Source organism: Periophthalmus magnuspinnatus, chromosome 4 (assembly GCF_009829125.3).
Source record: "Periophthalmus magnuspinnatus isolate fPerMag1 chromosome 4, fPerMag1.2.pri, whole genome shotgun sequence".
NCBI lineage: Eukaryota > Metazoa > Chordata > Actinopteri > Gobiiformes > Gobiidae > Periophthalmus > Periophthalmus magnuspinnatus.
This window is the reverse complement of record NC_047129.1, coordinates 4,952,197-4,973,269: the sequence shown is the minus strand read 5'-3', so window position 1 is coordinate 4,973,269 and position 21,073 is coordinate 4,952,197. Positions and strand designations below refer to the sequence as shown.

The 21,073-nt window shown below is 38.9% G+C and overlaps 1 protein-coding gene across 4 annotated transcripts in view; it reads right to left on the bottom strand.

The window, feature by feature from the left end:
- LOC117394136 (uncharacterized) overlaps positions 1 to 21,073 on the bottom strand; it is a 137,726-nt gene that overhangs the window by 75,309 nt on the left and 41,344 nt on the right. The window contains exon 1 of one of the 4 annotated variants that reach the window (XM_055221237.1): positions 9,084 to 9,162. The exons of 1 other annotated variant lie outside the window; for it this stretch is intronic. Coding sequence is in view for 2 of the 3 variants with exons in the window: in XM_055221234.1 (XP_055077209.1) it covers positions 9,006 to 9,062 (57 nt within the window). In the remaining variant the exon portion in view is untranslated. Of the gene's footprint in view, positions 1 to 6,033; positions 6,100 to 9,005; positions 9,163 to 21,073 lie in introns of those variants that run through there. 2 more of the 4 variants (XM_055221234.1, XM_055221236.1) reach the window with 2 other exon arrangements.

The window sequence follows — 21,073 nt, the reverse complement described above, 5'->3', positions numbered from 1 at the left end:
ATGTTGTTGTATGTCATTAATGTAATTGGAAGGACAAAACATTAAATAATGCACAAAATCTTATATTTGAAAATGATATCTGAAGGAGAGATACTAGAAATACAAATGTTCAAATCATTTGAATGATGCACATTCCACAGGAGGCAGCAAGTGTTAGGAGCTCTTCAAATTTTGCTGTTATTTTTGACAAATTTTGATACTTTCTGTTGTATTTGTTGCTATTCATATTTCTCTTCATAATTTTTGATGGATACCACAACCAGAATTGTTTATACAAGAAAAGATCCACTGGATCTACGAGGGAGTACTATCTTTGGTATCCGCCATTTGTTTCCAGTGGGCATAAGGAGGAGGTACAGAGGCTACAGAGCTAGGAAACAAAGGAAGAACAGGTGATCGAGGTATAAGCCATTTGTGCTAAGGATATATAGGAACTGTAAACTCCTTGCCAAATAAGATTGATGAGCTTGGGACTCTCATGAAAAACAACAAATTCTTTCGTGAGTGCAGTCTTTTTGCTTTTCAGTCCTGGTTAAACAATAACATTCCAGACTCATCTGTGAACTTGAATGGATTCACACTGATCAGAAGAGATAGAGCTGCCTCAAGTGGGAGGAGTAAAGGACGAGGACTTGTGGTGTGTGTAAACAACAGATGGTGCTGTCCAAGGCATGTAACGGTAAAGTAGAAGATCTGTTGTCAAGTTGCTGAACTTGTGACTCTAGACCTGAGGCCATACTATGTGCCAAGAGAGTTTTCACATGTCATCGTCAGGTCATCATATCAGGTCATTTCAACCCTGTCACGCTAAGCTCACATATGACTGGCTTTACGCAGTATGATAAGTGTCCTACAAGAGAGAATAAAACACTTGATCTCTTCTATTCAAATGTTAAAGAGAGAACTACTCTTCTGACCACAATCTGGTTCTCCTTCAGCCACATTACATGATGAGTGTACTAACACAGTCAGTTGTCAGAAAGACTTATCAAAAATGGACAGCAGAGGCTTGTAACAGTCTAAGGGACTGGTTTGAGATGGATGGATGGACATTGATGAAATGACATTAGGCGGTAAGATGTTAATTTCTGCACAGAGATTGTCCTTTCAAAGAAAACCATCTGCTGCTTCGCTAACAACAAGCCCTGGTTCACCACAAAAACTAAGACTCTTTGTGATAAAAAAGGAGGCCTTTAAAAGCAGAGACAAAGCTAGGGCAAGACATGTCCAGAAACTGCTTAAAACAAGCAAAGGAAGACTACAAAAACAAATAGAAGAGACAGCTGCTGAACAACATCAGAGAAGTGTAGAAGAGAGTCTTTAACATCACAGGTTAGAAGACAAAGGGCTCTAATCATATATGAAGATAAGGGCAGAGCCAATGTGTTCAACAGGTTCTTCAACAGGTTTGACACAGGAGCCTGTTCTACCTTCTACTGCTCCAGAAATGTCTATTATCCCACTCTGTCAGTGTCTGAACCAGCCGTATTGATGGAACTGCGGAATCTGCACCCTGGAAAAGCCATAGGTCCAGATGGCATCTGTACACAACTTCTAAAAGAATGTGCTCTGTGTGCTGTTGCAGAAGCTCGTTAACCTGATTCTTCAATTAGGTAGGGTCCCTACTCTGAGAAAAAAAAGTCCTGTATAGTACCAGTACCTAAATTAGGTTGCCTAGCTGAACAAAATCTTTACAAAGCAGCATTCTCACCTCTCATATTATGAAAAAAGGCTGCTAATGAGAATCTCAAGATCACAGACTAAACATGCTCTAGATCCTCTACAGTTTGCCTACAACAAACATTGGTGTTGAGGATGGTGTACTATACCTGTTACACAAGGTCTATTATCACCTGAATGAAACAGGTAATTATGTTAGGGTTATGTTCTTTGATTATTCAAGTGCACTCAACACCTTCAGACCAACTGTTCTTAGTGAAAACGTAGGAGTCGGGGGGTTGACTCATCGTTTATTGTGTGAACCTCTGATTACCTGAGAGGTAGATCTCAGTATATCAGGCTAGGGAACTGTGTCTCAGATATGTTATTAGTAGCACAGGGGTTCCTCAAGGCACTGTTCTTGCTCCATTCGTTTTCACATTATACACTATTGTTTTTAATTATCAGAACATTTTTAAATGAGTCCTGCCACATTCAAAAATGCTCTGATCACAAAGCAATAGTGCCTTGCATAAAAAATTGACAAGAAGAGGAATACAGGAGTCTTATAGAGAACTTTTATAGATGGAGCCAAGAAAATAGTCTCATTCTAAACACCTCCAAAACGAAAGAGATGGTAATTTTGTTCAGGCGTGAGACACCCTTCAATTCAAACTGTGATCATCAGTGGGGAAAATATTGAAATAGTGTCCCCCTATAAATACCTGGGGGTACATCTGGACAACAAGATGGACTGGTCCAAAAATGCAGATGCACTTTATAAGAGACCAAAGCTGGCTATACAGTCTAAGAAAGCTAAGGTCTTTCAGTGTAAAGAAGTAAACTGCTGCTTTTGTTTCATCAGGCGGTAATGGCTACCTCTGTTTTTTATGCTGCAGTCTGTTGGGGGGGCAGTCTCAGAAAAAGAAATCTTAGGAGACTAGAAAAACAAAACAAGAGGGCTGAATCTACCATAGGGAGTAGTTTAGAAACTCTGGTTGAGGTAGTAGAGCAACAGACACCTAACAGGATGGATTCTATAGTGAACATGGACCATCCCCTGAATTCAGCTTTTAAACAAGAGAGAGCAGACAGTGGACATCTTAGATCAAATCAAACTGCAGGACAGAACGTCACAAGAACTCCTTTTTCCCGACTGTCATAAAACTGTAAAATAAGGAGGTTTATGGCAGATAAAGATTTGAAGAGACCTACAATCTGAATTTCTCCTTGGGAATAAATAAAGTCTTTTGGATTTGATTAACTACAAAAGGAAGACATAATAAAGTATATAACTGTTCTGCTGACAGTAAAAATCTGTTTCAGTAAAGGTTCATAATAATTTACTAATTCAATTCAATTCATTTTAGTTTTGTAATGCCAAAAATCACAACAACAGTTGTCTCGAAGGGCGTTCATGTTTTGGTTGATGGGGGAAACCGGAGTACCCGGAGGAAACCCATCCAGACACGGGGAGAAATATGCAAAACTCCACACAGAAAGGCCTGGGCGACCCGGGGATCGAACCAAACCTTCTTGCTGTGAGACATGAGTGTTGCCACTCAGCCACCGTGCTGCCTACACACAAAAACAAAACAACAGGAAAAATCAGACAAAACAAGAAAAATCGGCCAGGCGAGGAGGAGGGAGGGGGACAGAGGAGGGCCCGGTGAGGAGGAATATATATATATATATATATATATATATATATATATATATATATATATATATATATATATATATATATATATATATATATATATATATATATATATATATATATACACACACACACATCATAATTATTTGTTACTATTTCATATTAAAAACAGTAATTTTGTTAAAAAATAGTCACTATGCACTCTAGTTTTGGGTTACTTTTGTTTTATTTTGAAGGACCCAGGAAGTGGTCACAATGCATTATGGGTAACAGAAGCAGAATTCAGTCTGATGAAAATGTGTTAGATTAAGCCTGCTTGTTGATGTCAAAAACTGCTCACCTTAAGTTTAAAGAACACATCACTACTAGTTGGTCACAGTGGTGGATTTGGTTTTTAAAACTAGTTTTACTGTGACGTGTAACATTATGTTCAAACCACTATGAAGAATAAACACCGTGGTCTTCAGGAGTCTGTCACATTATTACAGGCTTTACCACAGGGTAGGTGGAAAACATCCATGCATTTCAATGGAGGAGATGGTAATGCTATGAGTAGCTACACAAATGTGTAAATATTCCTATTGGAGAGTGTCTATGCAAATGACAACAAAGCGACCACACATGAGTGGTAAGAAGCCATAAACTGCTATATCAAATGTTTAGCTCAAATACTTTATTTAGCTAGCTTGGAGTCACGTTTAGCATCTAATAATAATAGCATAGACAGGCAACGTTTGTTTTATTCCTCTGTTTTGATGTCTACCTAAATAGGTATAGAAACATTTAAACTATGTACAGATACTATAAAAAGATAAAGAGATTAATAGTACCCTGTTTTCTTATGTGAGATTGGAGTATAGACCTTAGGTTAAAAGAACTGTAAGGCTAACATCAGTATTTCTTAGTTTTTTTTTTGCTTTTTTTTAGATAGTAACTCAGACAACCCCACAGTGCACAGTTGTTGGTGTTGGTATGTCCACTGCTGACTTTGTGCGTAGACAGACAGTCAACACATCAACACCTGTGTAAAGGTTAAGCTTGGGTGATATTTGTGAAAGGATAATGCCAATAATAAAGCAATAAAAAAGACCCCATCTTGAAGGAATCATAGCAGAGGACCCCACAGAATGCAAAACAACAAATATAAAAAATCACAAATAACTTATAAAGTAGTAATAAACGATCTCTATGCCATAATTACAAACATAACCTCTTTAATCGCAGTCGCAATTGCAATAAAATATAAAAACAGATGCATTATAAATATAATATTTATTTTAAAAATTAACTAATTAATAAACAGAAAAAGTAACAGATGATTGTCCATTATTGCAGATTATGTTGACGACATCCTGGAGCTGATTTTTGAACAGGTGTTTCCAGACCCAGTTCCATTTGTCCAAGAGATGCTACAGATCCCCATTCCACCTCCACTTTCCACTCAACACCCCCGTCCAGACAAAGCAACTGTTGTTTCTGCTTTTACCTCCCGTTTTAATCCAGCACTGGTCTGAAGCCCAAATACTGGCCTTATTCATCTGATAACTCCTGGCGTATTCGGAGTATGACACCAGATGGCGGAACCAAGCGAACTCTCAGACCCAACCATCCCCAGAACAATGACACAAAACTTCTATAGGCACATTACCTACAGCGAATGAAGCACATATAGGAGTGTGTATTACAGTGTGCAATAATTATTCAGGTATTCTATTTATTCTATTCTATTTAATATTTTTATTTTTTTAAAGTTGTGTCTTGGGTGTGCTTGTAGTGAAACAGAAGTGAAAAAAAGTTATACAGCATGCATGAGACGAAAGTAAAAAGAAGTTACACAGTGTGTAATACTTATTTAAAGACTTTTATATGTGTCTGTGTTTACAGTGTCAGTAAAGTACTTAAAAAATATGTATTGATACAGTGTGCATTGCCATATTTTTTTATTTATTTGATTGTTCTTCCAATGTAAGTTTTAGCATTTGTTTGACAATAAATTGGCACCATAATCAAAAAGTCAACTTACTGTACCATTCCTCTCAGCTGTAATGGTCCAAACTGTGCTTTGTACAAGTTAATGGCATTTTGAAGGGAATATATATTGAGATGCACAGGCTCAAATCCTGGATGGTCCACTGTGCATGTGGGTTGGCTGGGGACTTCTTCCACTCTTGCTCGCACCTACCAAATATATTATCCATAACATGACATAATATACAGTAAATGAAAACAAGCTTTTGTAAAGCAAACTCACTTTGGGGGTTTCTCGACAGTGTCTGTTTTCCACTTCAGCTGGTGCACATGTGGCACAGGTGCCACATGTGCACCTATTGACATGATATAAATAAAATGAACTACAGCAACTGCACACATGAGCCATAACAACATGCTTGACCAGCAAATAACATCAAATGCTATGTTTACACATTAATGCTATGCAGTGAAGTAGGTACTCATAAACAAACTATGTATACACATGTGGATTGATTTATAAATGTAGCACTTTTAGTCGTATTTGTTTTAACAGTATTAGCCAAGCAAACTATATTTTTGCTCAATTTCCTCATAGAAGACAAGCATTTAAATAGGCTTGAAAACCCATGAATAAACTTCACAGATGATTTCATTTATAATAACATACATCATACATACAACATTCATTGATGCACCTAGAAATGCACCTTTGTTAGTATATAATTACAAGTTAACCAACTAACCATTGAGAAGCATTCATTTCAAGCCTATATTCCACAGGTTCGTCTTCTTCTTGCTCCAGGTCAGATTCTGGTTCCAACATGTAGGGTTGGACTGTAAAGTTTTCTTGTTGTGCCATTTTTAATCCGTAGTTAAAAAGTGATCTACTTTCAGCAAAACATCTGTGCAATTCTGTTTTCTAGATGACTACAACAATTGCTGCTGGGGAGGTGGCACAGGTAAAGAAACACTCCCAGTTGCCAGGAGGGGGGAGTGGGCTGTGAAGTATCTGATTTGCATTTAAAAGAGCCAGCGCAAAACGAGTCATTTGCATTCAGTGCTCTGAGCAAGGGTAGGAGATGGGGCTCTAGAACAGAAATGATGAGAAATTAAGATACATAGGATCTAATATTATAGTCATTATACACCATACATACATGTTTTTGTATGCTATAAAAACATAATATTTGTTTTTTTTTTTTTAAATCTTATCTACACCTGCAAAAGCAATGGTTGTAAGTTTTATGCATATTTGATAACTTTAGTAAGTTTTATAAGCTCTGCTGTAGAGATGGTTTTTGCACAGGCATCAGACCTAGCCCATGATCTTGCTAGCTCAGGAGAACTATGTATTAGCATAGTAATACCTACAATATCAAAAATTCACAAAAACGTAGTGTCTCTTTAAGTAGCAGTTTGTGGAGTTAAAAATAAAAATAACAATAATTAACAAGACCTTTTTTGCAGTGAACATACACAATCAAGACCACAAAATTTCATAGTAGTAATTCTAGATAACAGAAGTTTTGAGCTTTTGTAAATACACTTGCTTTAATCAAAGATCCAATGTTTGCAGTGCCAATTGAAATCAAGTTAAGAACAGACATAGGAAATTAGGTATTTTTTTTGTTAATAACTGGTTATTGAGTGTGGACAGATATTTCGGTCAATATCTCAACTGCTGAATTTACAACAAAATAATTTATGTTGTACTTGACCTATTTTGCCATTTTAAAGTTTAGAATCTCCAGATGCTTGTTGAAAAACACTTTCAACAAGCATCAACAAACATGAAATATAACTCTCCTTAAGAGAGAGTTACCAGTGTCAGTATCGGCCCGAGGCACTGACGAAAACTGCTCTTACAAGCTGTCAAATATATTGTCCATAAATCAAGAGTCACTAATTTAACTTATTAAGTTGTAGTGTTTTTATCTTTCCAAAAAATGTGCCAGTTCAAATGCATAATCTTCACTTGCTATACATACGTGTCATGTGTATATTTTTTTGTTTGATTTGATCAGTCAACACGTTAATTATTGTGTTAAATTTTAAGTTATTTTTAATATAAGTTCAGAATCTGTAGTTTAAAACAAGTGATGCACCACTTAAAGCTGCACTATGTAACTTTTCTTAATGGAGATTTTATTCCGTTGCCTGGAATAATTCATCGTGTCAGGACAAGTTGTAAAATTATCTAATAGTGTTGTCACAATATTAAAAATAGACTTGATACTCAATAATGATTCCAATACCACAATGATAACTAAAACACTCTTTCTTTAGACAACAGAATACCAAGCACTATCACTTAATGTAAAAATTAAATGGCACTGCATTCTTTTATATCACCATGTGGCCTTATATCTGTGTAGTTCCTCAGTCATCCAGGTAGGTTCCACAGTGGTCCATGGGCGTAGTCTATATGGTCTTATACTTGTTTTGATACAGTTCAAGATCATTCTAAAGCTATTCAGGAAAGGTTCATTTCTGTTCTATGAAGGTGACTTTTTCAGTATAGAAACCTGCTCAAATGACTATCTAGTTTTTATATTAGTTTTAGTTTTACAAGCCCACTACCTAATTGTGGCTATGTAATACTATAGAGTGTATATATTAATGGACATAGCTAACCTGCTAGCCACAAGTTCCAAATAGGAAGTGATCATGGGCGTGCTTCCATGATCCATCGACTCAGCCACCAATTCACTTACTATTGAATAACTGTTTCCCCTCTCTGATTTGTATTTTTATTTTGCTATTGTTTCTGTAAATTGAGATATTAACTTTATATCAGGCAAATCAGGAGCCTTCTTTCGACAAGGTTGCTACTGCTAGTGTTAGCAACAGCTTTGATTGACAGTGTAAGAGCCCAAAGGGGCATTCAGCAGACTCGCTCCAGACGAGCTCTTTGGTTGCTATCATACTCGTGGTCCTAAATCCAAATATGGAACTCCCTATAACTGCTTGCCTGAACAAGCTTCATTTGGCCGGTCCCAAACACTATGGACACACTTCGTCCACTTTTTTATGCAGTCTATAGTTAAAACCCTAATGCTAAACTTCACTTAGTCAGTACTCTAAATATTGTATTTTCCTGTCAAGACTAAACAATAAAGTAAAAATAAAAATGTTTTACATGTAAAAAAAAACAAAAAACAAATACAGATAAAAACATATGCTTGATTATTATGTCAACAGCCAATATTTAGTTTATATATGTACATTTTGTCATCTTTTTTGCGAGCATGCAAAGGGTGCCATTATGAAATTCCTTAATGACACGCCATTGAGTAACTTTTAATACTGTGCTGAATGTGCACTTTTTCAATAGCTCAGCAAAATTTGGCAACAAAACAAGAGCCATTTGTTATTCAAGCCAATGCATTGTAAAATAAACTGAGTTGGTTGGAAAGAACTGAAATTTTAAATATATATATATATATATCAAAGTGCTGATAATCCTTTATGAGTTTAGTATTTAAGAGTTTTTGCTACACAACAGGTTCAGACAGATCATTGCCATGTGCTCCAGAATTCCAGCTGCTTTGATAAATATAACACCTGAATCATGTCCAATGTCCATGTCAACAAGACTAGAACACAATTATTTATTTTCCACTTAGCTCTTTGCAATGCACTATTTAGAAACAAATACCACACTTAACTTAAATAGTCCTGACCCCAATAACCTTTCAACCATGCACACACTCACCATGGCCAGTGTCAGGAGCATTAGCAGCAGCACCTGTTGATGGGGGAACCCTGCCATGTTTGCCTCGAGATGTCTCACCTCCGATGGTTGTCTGTCCTCTTCTATCCTGTCAGCTCTGCAGTCACTCTCTAATCAGGATCGTGGACACTCCTCTCTCCTTCTCTCCCCTCCCCCGCGTCCTTCTAGTGTGTGTCTATAGTATTAGTGTCACGTAAACTCATGGTGCATGTTTTGGAAGGGTGTGGTTGAAAAAAAAGTGCACAGAAGCCGGAAGCAGGTCTTTTTGATCAGTCTCTCTGACATATGGAGAGAGAAAGGGCTGCAAAGCCTTGGCCTTCTCTCAGTGAGCTTCATGATTAAGTCCCCTGAAATTACTGAGGCTCAGAGTCGCTAATTATGCAGATAACACCATAGTAATCGGTCTCATCCACATCAATAACAGCTATTGAGAAAAGATTTAGCATCTGACCGAGCAAGTTATCAGCATATATACATCTTGGAAGACATCACCACCTCTTCTTTTTGAGGACCCTGAACAAAAAAACATGTTCTCTCTGATTCTGGTGCACCTGCCTCTGTGATAGACAGCATACTGAGTAACTGTATTACAACCTGGTATGGAAACTGTACTGTGGCAGAGGCTACTACTAGTACTACTACTACTAGTACCACTTTAAATTCAATTTCTTTGCTGTACTGAGAGCTCTCACTGCCAGCTCTGTCCGTGTTATCTTAGCCTGCATGCCTATGTTATCAGAGGTATAATACTCCTTACAACAACATAGCCAGACTGGAAAGTTCTAGACTGGAGTTAAGAAAACTATCACAATGTCTTGAGGGTTCATGTCTCTGGGTGTGACTGGCTCCCATTATGATGGTAAATAAACTTCTCCTGCGTGAGAACTCTAGCGTCATGCCTTTTCTTGGGCTACTGCAATTTATTCTACACTATTACTACTTTCACCCTGCCCACAGGCTCTTCACCCTGCTGCCCCCTGAGGCATTACATGAGCCTTCAGGCGAGAACCAGACTTTTCACCAAGCCAATTTACAAGTTATCAGAGTGCAAATACATTGGATTAGTTCATTCCAGAGGATACAACCTAAATAATAGCAGTCTTTGTGACTTTTGAAATAGTAACTGGTTTTACAGCCCTACAGAATATCAAATCAATTTGTATGGAGGGCCGAAAACTTTGTTTTCCCAAATGTTACGACATTTGACACAAAATTCCATGGGGTCATCCCAATCAATGAAGTCGATCAGACCCATGTCATTTTTTGCACTGTGTTGCCATGGCGATGCACCAGACTGCCAATGTTATCCTAATGGGAATGCTCCCAAATTTTCCCATTCATCAGAAAAAAAAATATTAGTTTCATCAGAAAAAAAAAAAAATATTAGTTTCATGGAATAATGTCAAATTTGGCACTGTGACTCTTCATGTCATCCCGATCAAAAAAGTCAATTGGACCTATGTCATATCGTTCACTCAGTTGCCATGGCGATGCACAAATGTTTCCCATGTTATCCTAATGGGAAAATTTCCAAATATTTGTACATTTCAAAGTCTCATCAAAACTTATTGGCTTCATTGAAGAATGTGAAATTTGGCACAGTGACACTATTGTCCTTGTCAAAAAAATCCAGAGGGCCAAGTTAGTATGTTGCAAGGTGTTACCATGGCGATGCCTGGAAAATCCCATGTTTTTGCATTTTGTGCATCAGTCCTTCCACTGTGTGTAGACTTTGTTTAGTGACAAATACAGCCCAAAGCTGCAATAACATGGACGAAACTGGCATATTAGCACCTCCCGTAGGGAGTGCCGAGTCGGCCGAGTGCGAAGCACGGCCCGCGAGGGCCGTTCGATGCCACTTGGGGCTTTAATTGTATATCTTTCTTTGGTAATGAACTGGTGAACTTGGTTGCTAAAACAAACATGTAAATGTGAAGGTTCATAGTTGTTTGTTCAATGTCACTGATCAAGTATGGTATTGTTTGCTGTGTTAGATTTGAGTCATAATACTAGTATTACTGCTACTGCATTATTATTATTTTATTTTTTATTTTTTGTCTTGATAGAACAGCTTACAACCACAATTTTGTTCTATGTACATCATCATGTGATATTATTCTATTCTGTGTACATCATCATGTGATATTATTCTATAACCCCTTATAGTAAATTAGAATACTGGTGGTTTGAATGTCCCTCAAACATTTGCTGAGTGCAAACTTTATTTATTCATTTATTTATTCAGTTTGATTGGGACAATGCATGTTAATGAACACACATGATTCAACATGAATGTAAACACACCAGATTATAGCCAAAGGCTAATGTCCCAAGAGATTGGGTCACAAAAGGGTCAAAATAAAACCACACTAGTCATTGCAGTTCCCATAATTGCACATCCCACACATTGCACAGTTCTCATTATTGCACCATCCAAAATATTGCATATTCCACTCACTGCACAGTTCCCGTAATTGCACATTACATTCATTGCACAGTTCCATTATTGCACCATATGAGATATTGCACATTCGATACATTACACAGTCCCCATTATTTCAGTCAGTTTGACTACCCATTCAAGACACATTTTATTCCACCCCCTTCATATTTGCCCATACATGTAAAACAAATCTCTATAGAAAAGTTAAAATCACATTGCCACTATATTTATTTTATTTATTTATAGCGGACTGTGCATGTTGACCAACAGTAACTGTTTAACATGCCAGAATTAGCCCAAAGGCTAGTTTTCATCTGTTGTCCGTTGCCATGATGTACAGATGGCTCCTTATAAAAACATTCGCAAGCATGGTTAAAAAGTAGAAAAGCATTAAGTCTTAAGAAGTGAATCATTGCGAAGAAAAATAATTAAAATAGACAAGTTATTAAGAACAGCATGCAATTAATAACAGTAAAAGATTATGTTAAAAAAAGCACAAGAAAATAAACAAAGGGGCAATAAAAGATTTGTTAAAGCAGAATTACAGAGAAGCACATTCATTTCAATTCAATTCATTTATTTTTGTAACGCCCAAAATCACAACAACAGTTGTCTCAAAGGGCGTATGCAAAGGATAAACACTAGATGGCAGCAGCAGGAGTTTGGTGTTGACAGGTCTGATTTGTTAAAAGCCAACGTTTAAATTGAGACTTAAAGGAGCTATATGTGGAGCTTTCCCTGATAATTGTAGGGATGCTGTTCCACCCTTTAGAAGCTCTAACAGAATAGGCTGGTTGTCTGATCCCATTCAGAAAGACAGCATTTGGTCAGTCTCCTCTTGAGGCTCCTCTAGTGATGCGGTTTGAGCTTGATCTTGAGCTAACAAAGTCATTGAGCGGTGGAGGGGCGAGTCCATGTAAGATTTTATAAACAAAGCAGGCATCTGTGAATCTAATCAGATTAACCCAACTTAAAATATTATATTTAGATAAGATGCTGCAGTGATGGAAGTGGTGTTTTTTTGTCTAGAACTTTGAGTGTCTGTTTATACAGTGATTGTAGTGGTCTGAGTGTGGTATGGTTTGCCTGGGACAAGCTCGTCAGGCAGTAAGTCAGGTGCGAGAAAATCATGGAGTTCATGTAAATATTGGCTGCTTGGGTGGACATAGAATTTCGGATGAAGCTGAAATTTGATAAATTGAATTTGACCCTTTTGATGGTTTGTTTAACATGTGACTTAAAATTAATATGTGAATCAATTACGATGCCAAGGTGCTTATATTCTTCAACCAATTGTAGTTTTTCACCAGATACAAATATGTCAGGGTTTGTGGTGGAGTTGACACTTTTAGTGAAGTACATGCCAACTGTTTTAGACACATTTAGTTGAAGGCAACACTGATTCAACCATTTGGTGACTTTGATCATAGCATCTGTAAGTTTGATAGCAACTTTGTTTTTGGAGGATCCTTGAACAAACAGGACTGTGTCGTCCGCATACATTTGGATGTTGACTTCAGGGCACACAGTTGGTAGGTCGTTCATATACATACAGAACAAAAGAGGGCCAAGGATTGACCCCTGCGGCACCCCAGTTGAAAAGCAGAGTGGTTCAGATTGATAACTGTTGATTCAAACTGTTTGTGAGCGATGGGAAAGATATGTTTCAACCCATTTTATGGCATTATCAGAGAAGTTAAAGGAAGAAAGTTTGGACAGTAATATCTTATGGTTGACAGTATCAAATGCTTTTTTTTAAATCCAAGAAAATGGCACCAACAACACTGTTATTGTCAAGTAGAAATTTCTCATCTATAGATGAGTGCATGTTTGGTTTGACAATACCATTTTTTAATTTGATCTTTAGAAGAACTGTACATTTTCTCAGGGTTACCAGGAGCTCAATGTATGTTGTTAGTTTTTTTTTTTTTTTTTTGTGGCGTTAAGGAACAGTATGCAAGATTTCATAAACACAACCTATCGGTGTCCCCAGAAAGGAGACAGGCATGTTCAAATCATCTTGTAATGTTGATATACATTAACACTGTAAACAGACACATTATGTTATAATTTGGCGTTTTGGTTCTCAGGGCGATTGTCCAATCAGAAAGCAGAATCATTCTCACATAAGTCTTTCATTTGGGTTGCCAGTTCCAATGCTTAAATCCAGTTTGTTTAAACCTAAAAAAACTCTCTCTGATCTGAGTCCTTACTAACTAAACCCCAGCACCTGCAGCCAATCCTTAATCAGTGCTAGTGCAGTCTCTGCAGCTCATTGAGTGAATTCTGAAAGTTCTGACCTTTCATTTGACATAGCCTGTATTGAGAATGAGAAAAAAAAAAAAAAAAACCTAAACAACTATGCAGGTTTAGGCACTGGCTTTGTTCAGTTGTGATTGTAACATTGTAAGAGTGCAGGCTACATACAGTTCCTTAAATTGTGAAATAAACTGAGTACATTATTATGTGCTAACCACTTAACTACCATTCTGCTCAAGTCCCGTCTTTCTTCCATATAAATATATTATTGTTACAGCTTTGACCTCTTGCTTTCAAAGTGATGCTTTTATTTGCATTGCACACATATTTGTCTGTGTTTTAGTGACCATAAACAAATGTAAACTTGGACATTTTGCTTCAGGATGCACTGTTGTGTTGTTTATCTTCTGTCTGTTTTTGACTTTTGTTATTTTATATGACTAGATTTGAGTTGTAGACATTTGAATGTAAAACTACTATGACTGATTTATAGACTAACTACAGTTCATTCTGCTATTTATTTATTTATTGCAGCTAGTGATATGAACAGGCCTTAAAGTGAACATTTGGAACAAGATCTTATTTTTTGAAGTAATTTAAATCTTTGTCTTTCAATTTTTTTGCATTTTTATGCTGATTAACGCTGAACCAACAGAAGAATCAGCACAGAAGCAGAGTAGGAAACACAAGTAAGTGCTTTCAAACAAAAAAAAACCCAAACATATTTGGTACCCTAATAACAGATAATTGTTTGTTATTATTGTAATAGTGCAAGGTTTTATTTAGGTCATTTTCACAAGTTAGTGCACTCTATGGAGCGACCCAGTAAATTTAGGTCTGTTTATTTTATTTTTGGGTCAGAATTGTGTGGACAAAGTGAGTGTGATATCACTCATAGTGTTCACATCCAGTTAAATTAAACTCATCAAGGCTAGCGGTTACAAGGTGAATTTGGAGCCGGGCTCCATATTTAGTAGTCCGACCGCAAGCATCGTAGCAGCCAAACAGCCAATCTAGAGGGAAGTGTCCTTCCCTTAGCAACGCTGTCAATCAAACCTGTTGGTAATGCTAGCGGGAGGGACTTTGGGTAAAGAAAGCAGCTGATTTGTCTGTTATTAATATTCATATCTTGAGTTACGGACACAATAGCGAAATAAAAATACCAGGATCATGTCAACAGGTCAATAAGAACATTTTAAGACCAAAATGATAAGCCTGACAGTAACATTTACGGAGAGAAAAGTGATAGTTTTCTAATGCAAAGTGAATGGGGAGCCAGAGTCCACAGATCCAGAAGTACAGCCCATGATCCCTTCTTATTTGGAATGCAGCACCATTGAGGGTTCTTTTGTGTATAGTGTATAGTGTATTGTGTATATATGTGTGTGTGTGTGTGTGTGTGGGGGGGGGGGGGGGGGGGGGGGGGGGGGGGGGGGGGGGGGGAAATAACTTGAATCTGACAAAAGTAATAATAAATAAAAACTTCTATGAAATTTAACAAGTAAAAATCAGACATTGCTTTTCAACCATGCTTCAACAGAATTATTTAAAAAAATAAACTTATGAAACAGGCCTGGACAAAATTTATGGGAAGGTATATGTGAAAAAATAATGTGACCAAAGGGACATGGTGTGTTCACTAATTAACATCACAGGTGTCTACAATGTTGTAATCAGTCAGTGGGCCTATATATAGGGCTACAGGTAGTCATTGTGCTGTTTGGTGACATGGTGTGTACCACAGTCAGCATGGACCAGAGGAAGCAAAGGAAAGAGATGTCTCAGGAGATTAGAAAGAAAATTATAGACAAGCATGTTAAAGGTAAAGGCTATAAGACCACTCCAAGCAGCTTGATGTTCTTGTGACTACAGTTGCACATGTTATTCAGAAATTTAAGATCCATGGGACTGTAGCCAACCTCCCTGGACGTGGCCACAGGGAAAATTGATGACAAATCAACAGACGGGTAATGCGGATGGTAACAAAAGAGCCCAGACAAATGTCTAATGAGATTAAAGGTGAACTTCAAGCTCAAGGAACATCAGTGTCATATCCCACCATCCGTCATTGTTTGAGCCAAAGTGGAATTAATGGAAGACGACCAAGAAGGAGACCATTGTTGAAAACAAAATCATAAAAATGCCAGATTGGACTTTGCCAAACTACATGTTGACAAGCCACAAAGCTTCTGGCAGAATGTCTTCTGGACAGATGAGACACAAATGGAACTTTTTGCCAAGGCACATCAGCTCTATGTTCACAGACGGAAAAATGAAACATATCAAGAAAAGAGCACTGTCCCTCCTATGAAACATGGAGGAGGCTCTGTTATGTTCTGGGGCTGCTTTGCTGTATCTGGCACAGGGTGTCTTGAATCTGTGCAGGGTACAATGTAATCTCAAGAATATCAGGGGATTCTAGAGAGAAATGTGCTGGCCAATGTCAGAAAGCTTTGTCTCAGTCGCAGGTCATGGGTCTTGCAACAGGCAAACATGCCATCTGGAAAAGGCACCCTTCAAACATGAGACAACTGACAACTTGCTCATGAGGAGTGGGCCAAAATACCTCCTGAGAGGTGCAAAGTCTCATTAACAGTTACAGGAATTGTCTGATTGCAGTGAGTGCCTCAAACTGTTGTTTTTGTCCAGGCCTGTTTCATGAGTTTATTTTTTTAAATAATTATGTTGAAGCATGGTTTAAAAGCAAAGTTTGACTTTCATTGGTTCAATTTCATAGAATTGTTATGTATTATTACTTTTGTGAGTTTTTCTTTCATTAACCGAAGGGTACCAACAATTTTGTCCACGTGTGTGTGTGTATATATATATATATATATATATATATATATACACACACCATGAGAAAATAGGGCTGTGGGAACATATGTGCTCTCCCCACCATCAACAAGCCTAATGTAGACACATGGCAAGGTCAGTATTAAACATAAAAAGTAAATGAAGAGTGAAACTTCTTACACCACAGGGAAAAAAATCTCAATCTTATGACAATCTTATCTCACGAGATGTTGCATCCCTGCTTGAACCAAGCACATATCCTGTTGTATAGTTTTTCTATATTGGCTGCACATCAAAATGGGAGGATTAAACCATAATGAGACGTTCACATAGTTAATAAACATCTTTGACAGTTTTATTTGAATATGCCTTGAGTTATTTGAGTTCAAACCTGTTGGACCGGTCTGAGGCTAGCACATGTGAGCTACTTTCAGGTGATCTTATCTGAATAAGGCAGAAAAACAGGGTGGGGCTGCAAGCAGTGACACAGGAAACATAACATCTGCAGTAGTTCTGTGGAATTTCAAATTTAAATTCAAAAAGACTTCAAGTGCTTGTCAACAGTTCAACAGAAAGCCACATCAACAGGTGCAGCACATATTAACCTTTGAAGTTAGCTGGTAGAATGTAAAACTTTGGCAACAAACTAAATTATTTTACTGTCCTTTTTCTTGATCCAGTTAGGTTCATTTGGTCTTCTGATAATTTATTATAATAGAGTCCTTTTTCAGACCAAAGTTTAGGTTGTTTTCATACCTGACAGTTCACTGAAGGCTCACTCAAAACCTGTGGGAATAAGATATTGGCGCTGACAGAATCTCAAGTGTGTGTTTATAAAAGATAGAATTAGGAGAATTGCATTATGGACTGGGACAGAGGAAACATCATTGAGACAGTTGACAACAAAGATTGGTGCAGGATCAAGGATTCAATTGAAATATGGAAATGTCCCCACAGCAGTATAAAGCAAGCGCTGCTGTCCTGCCTTTCAGTAGGAAGACAGTGCTTAAACCTGTATAAATCAGCTGACCACAGGTCACAGCAATACCACATGACCACCCTGAGGAGGACTACGAGTGAGCAGTTGAAACTGTCAGGTGTGGAAACAAACTAAACTTTGGTCTGAAAAAGAATCTGTAAGAATAAGAATCCGTTCTTTACTGAGCATACCATATCTATATTATGCCTGTGATCAGAGGTGGGTGAGTAGCCAAAGAATTGCACTCAACTAAGAGTAACGTTACTTTAAATTAATATTATTCAAGTAAAAGTGCAAAGTAATATTTATAAGGATAGAATATAACAATGCCAATAAGCTGAATAATATCTGAAGGATTAGTGCAAAAACACAAACATTAAAATCATTTAATGTTGACAAGCTTTTGTCACTTGTAGACTAGTGGGAAAAATTACAAAAACTCTGTTAAAAACCACTTGGCCTTCCGAAGGCCTGCTCGCGGGCTGTCGGAACCTTTATGTTACAACTTTACAGCAATGTACGTGTATTTCTGCGTCACCCACACAAACAATATACACATCAAATGAAAGCTACGGCATTCATCTTTCTGAATATGTAAACCATTTACACCTGTAATCACCACAGTGCTGATAGGAAAGACGTTTTTACAGAGAAGTCAGAAAGGTGGATTTGGACTTCACTTGCCTTTTGAGCGCTCTGGTTCTGTCAAACAACACCATATTCACACAAAGTCGGTCTCATTCGTTCCGTAAAGGTCCAGAGAATATAATCCAGTCCAGAAATGATGTCCACAAAGGAAGTTAGATCCTCCATGTCCAATCTGTTCCGTCACTTCTTTGCATTTCTTTTGTCGGTTTCAAGCATAATTAAAGCCGCAAGCGGCATCGAACGGCCCTCGCGGGCCGTGCTTCGCACTCGGCCGACCCGGCACTCCCTGTGGGTGGCGCTAATGCCCCACTTGTCACTTTTTTATTGCGGCTTTGGGCTGCACTTGTCACCAAACAAGTCAAAACACATGTGAAGTGCTGATGCACAAAATGCAAAAACATGGGTTTTGCAGGCATCGCCATGGCAACACCGTGGAAAATACAAACTTAGCCCCCAGACTTTTTTGTCGGGGACGACCTGAAGAATCACTGTGCAAAATTTTATGTTCGTCGTTGACGTTAATAGGTCGTTATAAGACTTTGAAATGTACAAAAATTTGGAAATTTTCCCATTAGGATAACATGGACGCTTTCGCGCATCGTCATGGCAACCCAGTGAAAAATATGACATGGGTCTGATTGACTTTTTTGATCAGGATGACATGAAGAGTCATGGTGCCAAATTTCACATTATTCCATGAAACTAATATTTTTCCCATGAATGGGAAAAATTTGGAGATTTCCCATTAGGATAACATTGGCAGTTTGGCGCATCGCCATGGCAACACGATGCAAAAAAAAGCATGGGTCTGATTGACTTTATTGATTGGAATGACCCAATGGAATTTTGTGTTAAAATTGGTAACATTTGGGAAAACTACATTTTCGGCCGTCCATACAAATATATTAGATGTTCTGTAGGGGGCGCTATCGCGCCAATTTAGTTTCTATCATAATGAGTAGCTTTAGGCCGGAAAGTTTTACAACTGATTCGAATTTGAGCCAAATCGGACTTTGCTTGCGCAAACGGGAGCAAATTTTGACTTTTGAAAATTGCAAAATTTCCGATGGAATTTTGCGGCTTCACCGCACGGAAACCGTAAAAGGGATCATCATGAATTGGATAACTTTTGATGCCCCACTTGTCTAGATGATGTACAGTGAATTTCAGCCCTGCAGGTGAAGCGCCTTCAGAGGAGTTGATTAAAATGCAAGGTCAGCGAAAACGCTGACTCTGCATTTTGGAATTTTCAATCCAAGATGGCCGACTTCCGGTGCGTCAGGGGGCGTGGCCATAATAATCTTTTTTGTTCGGCATCAGTTGAAGAATGTGTGTACCAAATTTCGTGGCTGTATGAGAAAGTTGACGTCGACGTCTCCCATTGACGCAATGTATTTTGACTTTTGCAGGGGGCACTGTCGCGCCATTTTTTTATGCCCAATGATGCACCACATAAAAAACTAAATTTTTTGCCAGACCTGAATTTTGGGCAAAATTTGGTGAGTTTTTGAATATGTTCAGGGGGTCAAATTACTGCTCAAAGAGCAGAAGAGGAAGATGCCAGGAGTGTGTTTGGGGGACATTAGCGCTTCGCGCTTCGCCCATTGACTCAATGTTGACGCTGACATGCTAGCAAGAACAAATATGCATGTCCCATGCCTACGGCATGGGTTGCTAAGACACAGGAGTCTGTGCAGGGGGCGATGGGGGACGACTCCTCCTATTGACTCCTGTTAACGCATGTCAGCGTCAACATCGAGTCAATGGGCGAAGCAACAACAAATATGAAAACCACAGGACACAGGAGTCTGTGCAAGGTGCGGTGCTGCCACGAAGTTGCGCGCTTCGCGCAACTGCAACAATGAGTGCAAAGAACTCATCGTTGCGGAAGCAATAGGCCCTACGCCCTGTAGGGGCTCGGGCCTAATAAACGTCTGACAGCGCCAACTTTGTTTCTCAGCGCAAAACAAACTTGTTAGCTTGTGATTGACACCAAAGTTGGCCAATAAGGTGAGGGTTGTGGGTTACTGGAGCCGCGGACAGTGAACGAGAGCTACAGATGACTGAAAGTGTCGTAACGGGTGAGTGTAGCGGACCAAAGGATGCAGACTCGGGGCAGATTTACAGTATTTATTGTAATAATGGAACAAGGTACAACCAGTGGGTGATCCGGAGGTGAGCAGATGAGCAGGTGAGCAGGAACACAGGAAACACAAGGACCGAGGACGACAGGAAGACAGGCAGACCAGACGGGCGTAGGGCAGAGCAGGCAGGAGACATCCAGGGCTGAAACACGGAACGCTGGAACAGACAGGAATGCAGGGACGACCGGAAGGTAGGGACACGACAGGAAGGTAGAGACACGACAGGAAGGTAGAGACACGACGATGATCCCGCGCTGAGTCTCTTCTCCCAGCTCCTTTTATGCACAGCAGGTGTGTTGATTGCACTGAGGGGCTGCAGGTGCGCGTGGGAGGAGCCAGGAGCCCAGCCCAGATCTGGCAGGTGAGGGAGGGAAGGAGCAGGACAGGAGTAAAACCAGGAGTGGACAGTGCGAATCATGACAGTACCCCCCCCCAAGGGCCACCTCCTGGCGGCCCAAAAATTGATACGGGTGGGCGGAGGGCAAAAGTGAACACGACAATGATCTTGCGCTGAGTCTCTCCTCCCAACTCCCTTTATGCACAGCAGGTGTGTGATTGCACTGATGGGCTGCAGGTGTGCGCAGGAGGAGCCGAGAGTTCCGCCCAGCTCTAGGTACAGGCAGGTGAGGGAGGGGGAAGAGCACACAGGGAGGAAAACCAGGAGCGGACAGTGCGGATTATGACAGAAAGACTACGTGCCACTCTCCCCCTTGTAGAATCAAGCTGTTTACATTACACACGTTTAGTAATGTTTTCCCCTTAAAGCCAGTGAACAGTGGAA